Below are 10,669 nucleotides of genomic sequence, written 5' to 3' on the forward strand. Positions count from 1 at the left end.
GAACATGGTCAAAGACCTATAGTTATAGTGTGTAAAGATGACAGAGACTGGATAAATCCCGAGACTAATAAGTTTTATACTGGATTTAATAAATGTGATATGAATATGATCACAAAAAACAATATGCAAAAATTTCGAAATTGTGTAATAGTACTTGATGATATGGGTGATAAGTTAAATAAGGATATAGGTTATTATTTTACTGAAGGTAGACATTATAATATTCAAATGATTGTAATGTGTCATAAACCAGCTCAAATAAATAATACAGCAAGAATGAGTTGTGATACTATTTATTTAACAACTTATAATGGATCTGATCTATTTAAAAACTTTAATGAGATATATAAATGTGAACATGACTTCAATAAAATAATTAGTGAATTAAATAGTAACTATTATAATTGTACAGATGGAATGTCATATGAACTTCGTTATGGTATAATTAAGTATAATAAGAAAGAAAATACTTTTATTATTATTAATACTAATAGAACAATGATATATGATTCAAGAGTTGGTTTCCTTGATTTAAAAGCTCTCAGTTTAAAAGATGAGTTAGGAAGAGAAGATATAAATAAAATTATAGCATATATGAAACCACTCATGATAAATGCAACAGATAGAAATACTATTAGTCATGATAATTATCAGTTTTATTTTAATAAACTTCTTACATTAAAAGGTATTAAAATACAGAATGATGTTTTAACTCAGGAAGTGGTTAAAGCAAATGGTCTTAGATTATTTTCAACTATTTTAGGGATTATAAGTTCAGGTTTAATGATATATAATTTCATGAGTCCTGATATAACAGTAAGAAATGCCGGACATGTGGCAACTGCAGCGAGTACTATGTTGAATAGAACAAGTACATTATTGAACTATGGATTTGGCAGAAATCAACATCCGCGAAGCGGTTACACCGATCAAGATCAAGATCTGGAACATGAAAGGGAATATACAGATGGAGAAACATCTGCGAAGCAGTTGGGGAACCAAGACCGAAGGTCATTCCACCGATGGTCGAAGACCCATCAGCGAAGCAGTTATACACATCAGGGGAGCTGCTTCGCAGATAAATATATTGGAATTTTAAATAAAGAGGGACGAGAGAATTTAAACAGTCTATATGTAAATAATGAAGAATTTAGAAATGAAATTATAAATTATGTTAAAAGTAAAATGCAATTAAACCTTGAAGCAATTTTAGATAAGAGATGTAAAACTAATTTACTCAATACGTTAGGAAATAAATATTTAGCAGAGTGTATCAAATCTAAAGATAATACTAATGATTTAATTGAGATATTGGCTAAATATATATGTTGAGTATAATTGAAATCAGTGAACGAGCTTTGCTTGTGGTTCTCCAACGAACTTTGTTCGTGGTTTACCAAACTGTTCAACGGAGTTGTTTGGTTAACCACGAGTGAAACTCGTTTGCAAATTCGCAGATTTGACCAACTATAAATGGTTATAAAATGTTTAGAGTGTAACTATAAATGTGGAAACATTGCTTGTTTAAAATATCATTACGAATCATGTCATAAAGATAAAATTGATAAATGTATATGTGGTAATATAACAATAAGTGCTATTTGTGCTAATGATTTTTCTCCATGGGGTTGTTCTTTAAAAAATGAATCTAGCTCTAGTTCTGGTTCTGCTTCTAACTCTAGTTCTAGCTCTAGCTCTAACTCTAGTTCTGATTCTGGCTCTAGCTCTAGTTCTGGTTCTGGTTCTGATTCTAGTTATAACACCAGTTCTAACTCAGACCCTAACCCTAACTATAACTCAGTCCCTAACCTTAACCCTTACCCTAACTATAACTCAGTCCTTAACCTTAACCCCAACCCTAATCCTAACCCTAACCCTATTCCTAAACCTAACTATAACTCAGAAGTATTAATCAGTGAAAGGGACGAAGTCCTTTGTACCCCAACTGCCCCGCAGATCCACGAAGTGGTTTCACCAATCAGAAATTGTAATAAATGTAATTATATAAAACCACTAACTGATTTTGATGAGAGTAAGTATTCATGTAGAAGTTGTACTTCAGCTAAAGTTAATTGTCCATATTGTACTTCTGTTGTGAGATATGATGGGATACGGGCTCATGTAAAGAAACAACATCCAGGTGTAGAATTAACTAAAGGATTTAGTAGAAATCTAACTGAAAAACAAAGTTCTAAAACTGAAAGTACTTTAGCCATTAGACAAAATGAAGAAGATTGCTCATGTAAATATTATGATTTTGTATTATTTCTTATTAATAATGGAATAAATATAGAAAAAGTAAAAGAAAATATAAATTTATTAAAAAGTATAGATAATTTGAAATAAAAGTATAAAAAATATAAAAATTTATAAAAATTTATAAAAAGAGGGAATCACTCCTTAAGAGTGAAAAAGAGCGATATTTTCTACTGGGGGATCACTCCGAATAAGAGTGAATCACTCTTAAAGAGTGAAATGTAAATTTTGCTTTGATTTTTTAATTTTTTAATCTTATTTTTAATTTAAATTAATTTCTGATTAATTATTGATCCAATGTAGAGAGAATATAGAGAGAATATTCAAGAAGACATTGAAAAAAAAAACACTTATCACTGTGTTTCCACCGATCTCAGTGTTTTTGACTGTATACCCATCACAGTGTGTCCCATATACAGTCTCACAGCAGGGATCATCCTTTTTAAGAACTGTGAATTTGGTTTTTTTTTGTTTTTGTTTTTTTATCTCACTTAGTTTCATAGTTTTTTTTTCATCAGAATCCTGAAAGGCGGCATCGCCTATCGGGGGACGTTCACTGGAGTCAGTGAGGAAGGAACCCCAAACCTTCCGTTTGCTAAAGCAACTTAACTAGACTCGATGATTTAACCACTACGCCAAGTGAGACAGGAAGTTTTAGTTTTAGATTGGTTAAATATTGATTAGGGGAATATATGAAAATTTTAATTATTTTAATATTTTCATTTTTTTGTTCAAGTTTTTTCGCAATTTGGTTTTACGTGCTTCTTAGTTTTATACTAGTACTGGGATACGTCCACCGGAGTCGGTGGGGATAGAACCCGAACTATCCGTCTGATAATGGTTAATTACCAGCTTAACTCTGTACTAGTGGTTTGCACTAAGTGAGACAAGAATTGATAGTTTTTAATTGTATAAGAAGTGAATATAGAGTGAATATGTAGTAGTAGATAAAACAGGGAAACCAGCAAGCAGTAAAATTTGTTCCATTCGACGTGAGCGATTAGCGTTAGGAGAAAAGGAACAAATTTTGCTGGTGGCTGGTTTCCCTGTTTTATCTACTACTTTCTTCGAACTTAATCAAAACAACTAAGACAATTCGAAACCTTTAGCTCTTAATCAATCGGTGGGAGTCAATGCAAGGCCCTTTCTCTGGTGATACTGCGCGATGTGTCTCGCAATTTGTCGATCAACACAAAATTTGGATTTCTGTGTCTTTTTGCAGTGATGCTTGTTGCGAGAGATGCTGCAGATGGCCGAGCAGCCGCACTAAGCTGTTCGCAACAAAATATTTGTAGAGCTTGTCACAGTTTTAGGAACAATCCATTGAAGTCCTATTGAGTCCAATTGTCCCATTTAAGGCATTCACCTCTGAAATTTTTAATCATTAAGGGCCAGCGCACCCTCCTTTAAATTTTTAATGTGATAGTTTGTGGAAATTGACGACTTAGGACAAAGACAAGGTCTATAATTAACAACCAGTAGATTCGTTCCCTTGTCGCCATACCCCACACGCTAAGGACCGTTTTACATGTTTTAAAGATGCGTTTTGAGGAACTTAAGAGGTAAAATTGGCCAATTGGACCACTTTATCTGGTAGGGGCACCTGTTCGTATGTTTTTTTTTAATCGTAAAATTTGTTGCTATTCAATCTACCGTATTTTTCAGGTTTTTAGTTGTTTCGTTCCCTTCGAGAGCTAGTCCAAAAGAGCGAATTGATAAAAAGCTTTAGCAACTGCAACAACAGTACAAACCCAATAGATTTGCAATAAATAGTTTTTTTTTCGGGAACTGATATTTATTATAAACAATGGTCAATCATCATCAAGTTCAATTTCAAAGCAAACAGTCAAATGTTTGCTGATGAGTTAGGACTAAAGTTTAGAGGAACAATAAACATCTTACAACAACGTATATCTAGAAAGTGAATATCTTACAGTTTATGTGATCAAGTGATACAGAAATTGTTACGACCTATTTTTTCAAAATGAAACCTCAATTATCGATTGTTTTGTATCTTACTACCTTATTGGGCAGTTCTAATTGTTATCCAGATTGTATTCAGCCTGATTTGACTTGCCCGTTGAATGTTTCCAATTTAGCCCTTCCTCCAATATCGCGGGTGAGTTGGGAAAAATGTCGCGATATGTGTAACAAACATACATATTGCACTTCATTCACGTTTTACGGACCCGAGGGAACGCCTTTCAGGAACATGTGCTTTCTCTTTAAGGAAGACTGCGAAAGAAGCGAAATGGTCGAGTGTCAATGCGGGTCTGGCTTCCAGTGCGATTTTTGCAGCATTCGAGGAATCTTTTCCGTTAATGCAACAAACCTAGCTCTTTTTCAACGCGAATGATCTCCTTCATTGTTAACAAATTTCATAAAACAGCGTAAACAAAAATAATAATAAAAACAATGAATTGTTCATTTCATAATTCCAAAATTACGACAAAAAAATTTATCCCATATTATTATAAGTGCATTCAAACTAAACATAAAAGGAGTACACCGTTAGATCATCAGTTGATCCATTTTCAGGTGCTTCTCGTTTTTGTGATACCTAATTACTGTTCGTGGAGAAATGGAGGACGATACTATTGACAAGTAAAATTTGACGGTATAAACAGTACAATGAGGCTCCATTATGTGCGTTCACACATGATGTTCCGAACCTACGTTTTCGATTTAATTGTCAACCAAACGAAGAGATAATCGAAAACTGATGTTTGATTTTTAAAAGATTGTTACAAAACCAAAAACCTAACTAATAATTGAATTACACAATGCCATGCCTCATTAGAGCGCTCACGGGATCTACCTTTATTAAATTTTTTTCTAGTTTTTCTTGAAATCTTGTGGCATTGAATTCGTGAAACCAATAGTTAGTAGATGAATTCGCTAACCATATTATTCTTGGTTGCAGTAGACAGTAAGAGGGTCAGGTCATTACTGAGACTTAATCACATTTCACTAAAATAAGTTTAAGACCGGTTAATGTCCAAAAAATTTTTTCAAAAAAATTTTAAAGTCATAACAGACATTAAATTCAATAGCTTTCTACGGAGATCATTAATTACGCTTAGTTAAGCCTCGGTCGATGGGAAGAAAAAGATGTGTCTCTTGCACAGGTAATCAATAAGACATCACAATGAGATTTTTGACTATGAAAACAACATCAAATACAGGCAAAAACAAAAAGTTTAGTAGAAAAGTGCGGGAAGAAAGTATCCCAGCCAATTAAATCATAGCCATTTAGCTGAAAACTTTGACTTCAATCAATTGAACGTCTGCTTTTAGCAAGTTGGAGCTATCAATATTAAGATAATGTGATAAGATTTCAACAGGAACCAAAACTAGAAAGAATTTCAAAAAAATTTGTTTAAAAAGTTTTTGAAATCTTGTGGCATCAAAGTCATAAAATCTGTATTTAGATGATAAAACCGCACAACTGATTAGTTTCAGTTGCAGCAGAAACAATGAGGGTCATGTCAATTTTTATACTGAATAACAGTTCACAAAAATAAGTTTAACATTGTTGACTGTTCAAAAAAATATCTTTCAAAGAATTTTTTTAAGGTCTTAACAGCCGTTAGCTGTCAACACAAAGTACTAGATAAGATCACGTAATGCTCATTGCAAAACTTATTGCACTTTTACTCAACAGGCGTGTGCCATAGGACTTAAGAGAATTAGTGAAACCTCAAAAAGAATATCAAAATTTCATTAAAAATTTCAAAAACTCGGAGTCAAAGCCAAAAAAAAACATGAGCGATTTCTTGAAAACGAATCTTTTGTTCTTTGGGCTTCATTTGGCTGTAAATGAGGTTTTTCATTAATCGAATCTCGATATGAAAAGTGACTAGTCTCTAGGTGACCTAAAAAACCAAAAAAAAGTGAACAACTCTAAAATATAATCGATTTTTTTGATAGCTAACTTGCCTATGAGACCAGAACTAGTCTTTTTTATCGCCTTTTGATTATTAGGAACACAAATTTGATTCATTTTGTGGCTTGAATGTAATTTTGATACTACATTTTTATTGAAAATTGATAATTTGAATAAAAAACATACTAAAAGTGTACGAAATCATGCCAAATATGAGGTGCTCACACAAAACTTCACTCCCCGATAACTCCTAAAAAAACAAAATTCAAAAAACAAAATCTATTCAATTTCGAATTCTGCTCTGGACGAGCTTCTTAATGATACCACTGACATTTCTCGATGACTATATCGATCGGCCAAAATTGTCTGAACAAAAAAACACATTTGAGTATATAGTTCCCCCCTCCACAAGTGGGGTCGGAACAATAAGATCAATTGTAGTAAGTCGTATTCTTTAAGAGAGGGGGGGAGGGGGTGCAGTTAATACCGCGCAATGCTAAAGACAAGTCTGTCTGCAAGACATGTCTACAAGTCTGCAAATGATCGCAGATCTGATTCAGTTCTGTTGGTAGACTTGCAATTAGACTAGCTGAGGATTGATAAAAATTGCTTATAGGTCCGGGAAGGTTTTTTAAAGTGATAGAGGCTGAGGTTATTTAAAGGAAATGATTCCGATGCAGACCTAGCCTATTCAGTAGATGGTGACAACTTTATCAGCATGTTCACAGCCCCCGATGAAGGTCTCTGTCGCGATAGCTGCGTAAACACGACAAGTTGTTTGTATTACACGTTTTATAGTGTTAAGAGTGACCTGATGCCGAATGTTTGTGTCTTAATGTCGGACTCATCAGAGCCAGTTGCGTGCAAAAACTGCAGAACAGGGCCTGCGATCTGCAATTTTTCAGCTCAGTGCAAGGAGAAGGAAGCTTTTATAATGAAATCAACGCCCTCAACCCACGGATTAATCACAAAAAATGGAACCCAAAAGATCGAGACTATGGGTTGTTGGGCTAAAGCGAGCGTTCTGCTAGTAGGAGGGGGAGGAACCGGCGGATTCTCCACAGGCGGAGTTAAGGGAGGAGGCGGAGGAAGTGGATTCATTGATCACGTGACTATCGAAATTCCATACAGTAGTCAATTCTATTTTCAAATTGGTCGAGGAGGCGTTGGCACAAACAATCCTAACATTTTTAGACGTACAAAGGGTGCGGTAGATAAGTGGGTGCAAAAAATGAGAGGACAGGAGACATCAATTTACGATGAGTTTGGAAAAATTGTTTCTGAAGTGAAGGTGTGTATCTTTACCTTTGGGGCTATTTTTATTTGCTGAAATTCTAATTGCTACAACTGGAAAGTAAAAAAAACACCATTCATAAAAAAATTAGACAAACAAAGCTTCAGAAAACGCATTTTTCTCAGATAGAAAAAATTTTTCCAACAGTTTTTCGAAAATTTAAATAGAAAAACTCAAATGCTAATAGAGAAATGTTATCTGATTTTAAATTGTTTGTGGTTAAAATTTTAATAAGGACTGATAAAATAGGATCAAAAACTGAAGCTGATGTTGTGCTCAGCGTTGAAAAAATGTAGTTTTAAACATGAAAAATATCGTACGTATCGTCAGATATAATTGAAGAATGTTATTTTTTTAAAATCTCTATAGTCATCTTGCTCTAAAGAAAAGTCAGTTTTCAACGTTCAGTTTGAACACGAACAATTCAATTTATATGTTGCTATATTTAGTCGGATAGAGGAACTGAAAACTCAAACGTTTTTCTTTCTGTCAATTTTGGCCAACCGTTATATTCATCGAAGAGAGTTGAAACTGGTATCTTTAGAAAGCCCTTTGAGCGTAAAATACGGAATTATTTTTTTTGATGTTTGTATTTTACAGGGGGTTATTGAGGTTCGTGAATATTCGACCGATTTCCGTTGTTTTTATTCATATTTTCCGTATTTATTGACAAAGTTTTTGTCATTCTTGCAAAAATTTGTTAAAATTTGCTTTTAGGGATAGGGGAGGTTTGTCGATTGGTTTTATGCGAGACTTTTGGTATATTTGCTTGCAAAATATTTCAAATTTCAGAAACTTTTAAACAAATTTGCTCCAACATTTTCAGACCAATTTGTTTAAACATGCCTGAACTAGAGCGTTAATATCAACTGTCACATTCTTTTAAGACTTCAAAAAAGGCTAGTTCTTTTTTTTCTATAGATGTCTTATGTAATCAAAATTTGGCCGGTTCTTCGAAAAATTAACTCGAAAAATTTGTTTATTGAGTTATTTTAATTGCCAATTGATCATTTTTGCAACAGCATTTAACAATAAATTATTTCTGTTGGATGCGCAACAAACGTGGGGCTAGGTTTCGACTCATCTTGTATTCTTACAATAACTTTTTGGTTTATATTGGGGGCAATGTCTCTTTTTAAATATATTCGCAGTTTTGTTAGTTTCATGTTGATTACTGACGAAAATGACTTGAAATCAAGTCAAAATTAAGGACGGATCCCATTTACAACAAAATGAGGCCAAATGACCGCATATTTTTTATGCAGAAAATTTTCAAGGCTTTCGAAACATGTTTTTATAAACTTTATTTTGTTTGTTTTGTCCGCCTTTCAATTGTAATCCTTTTTGCAGCATCATGACTTCATCTTGTTAAATTCAATTGATTTTTAAATTTTCTTTATTGCCGATCTTTTTGTAGCCGTCTGACATATTATGGATAATGACAGGTCTCCATTGCGTCTTTCGAGGATTAAACCATCTTTTCGAGTGAGCTGAGTTGATGCGGTTTGGTTTTAATCAATTTTAAATTGCTTGTTTTGAAAATAGAAACGTTTGTCTGATTATTGAGTGTTTTAAATATAGTCATAAATGGCAGCTGTCATCGGGCCTCTAATCCAGCAAAATTTTTTCACTTATTTCCTTGTTTTACGATATCTGATTTCTCAGAAAGTTTTCTATCTCTTCCTGATTTGGTAGACAATTAAATCAAATTGTGGATGAGCCGGGTCAGAACATTATGCACGAACCCACATTACCAGCCCCCTTGTTTACTTCTACGGTTTTTTGAGTCCGTTCAATCTAAACAGTGTCATTAATATTTTCGTTTTCAGTTTTTTCATTTTTTCATATCAGATGAGCCAAAAAATTTGCGGTGACTTTAACAGTGGCAGAGATAGGGAGTACCAGCATTGCGTCAGAGAAAGTCAATGAGGCTTTTGTTCATTTGGTCTCTTTCTCACATGAAATGTTTCATCCGTTGTTACAATTTTTATCATTTTTATCATACGAGAAAATCAGAAACAAAAATCAAATGCTGCTCACTATAATGCTGTCAGACTACGCGCATAGTTGTGTCGTTGAACATTATACTGGCAACAAAATTTTTAATTTCGTAAAATTGGCGGAATTTCAATTGGTGCTTAAAGAAAATGCTCAACTGTACTGATGATATTGATGACTGTATTTGATTACGTGATTATTACGTGATTCTCGATTTTGTACCCACATATTTAATAACTAGCATTATGGGCGCTCAATAGTGGCCATCAACTATGTTAATGCTTGAAATCTCTTAAGCCGCCATTTCGCTTAATGCTCTGTATTGTTTATCTACGCTACCATGAAATACCAGTGCCTGGGGAGCGCGGGGAATTTTTATTCCCCGCGCTCCCAAAATTATTGGCAATAATTTTGGGGGTGGGATGGGGTGAGGTTGGAAGCGGGGGTTGGACTGATACTGGCAGAGATAATTGATTCTTTTTCTATTATAAGGGAGGCGAGGCTGGATCAAAGAACGAAGGTGGGAATGGATATAGCGGTGGTGGATCAGCAAGCGGAAAAGATGGAGGAGGAAACGGCGGAGATGGCGAATGCTCATATAGCTACAAAGGTGGAAGAGGAAGTCGATTCAGTGTGGAATCTCTTCAGAACTCATTCAGGCACTATAAATTGGTAGCTGCTCAGGTACAGTCCTTTCCCTTGTTATCATGAGAAAGCGAGCTATTAAGATGGCTCTCCAAAGAATGCCGGAGATTGTGCTTGCTTGGTCTTTCGATGACTTTGCAAGAGTCAGTCTTTCTCAGAAACATGATTATCATAATCATCAATCCAAAATTGCGCTTGAGAGACATTAACCGCCTCACAAAGAAAAGAGAGCAAAAAGTGCATATAAAGTCCAATTTTAAAATAGCAAAAACTTAAAAAATATTATTTGAAGGAGCATCGAACAGCCAAAATTTAAATAGTCACACTTCTTAAAATTTGGTCTAAATAAGATTATTGAAATTTTCTGGCTGCCCGGAGCTATCTGTCATAGCATTTCAGAGCTGAACCAAGAAATAAACATCCTGGATTTTTGCACTGAACATGAATCTCTTCATGTCAAAACTTTCTATTTACAGTCTGGCTGTAAAACTTAAAATGACTTGTTCGTCTCAGCAGCCTGCACTTACTTTCTGCCTTTTATCTTAGCATAGCAAATTACCACATGCATCAATCTGAACATAATTCATTGC

General features: G+C 34.2%; 1 protein-coding gene across 1 annotated transcript; it reads left to right on the forward strand.

The window, feature by feature from the left end:
* Positions 1-886: 886 nt before the first annotated feature.
* Positions 887-10,118, forward strand: LOC142358456 (uncharacterized; the record flags this gene model as incomplete). Its single annotated transcript, XM_075409850.1, has 3 exons — positions 887-1,010; positions 6,805-7,433; positions 9,927-10,118. Coding segments are annotated over exons 1-3 (945 nt in total), but the record flags the coding sequence as incomplete, so codon positions are not given.
* Between the last annotated feature and the right edge of the window lie 551 nt (positions 10,119-10,669).

This window comes from Convolutriloba macropyga, unplaced genomic scaffold, assembly GCF_964194025.1.
Source record: "Convolutriloba macropyga unplaced genomic scaffold, txConMacr16.3 SCAFFOLD_1332, whole genome shotgun sequence".
Taxonomy (NCBI): Eukaryota; Metazoa; Xenacoelomorpha; order Acoela; family Convolutidae; genus Convolutriloba; species Convolutriloba macropyga.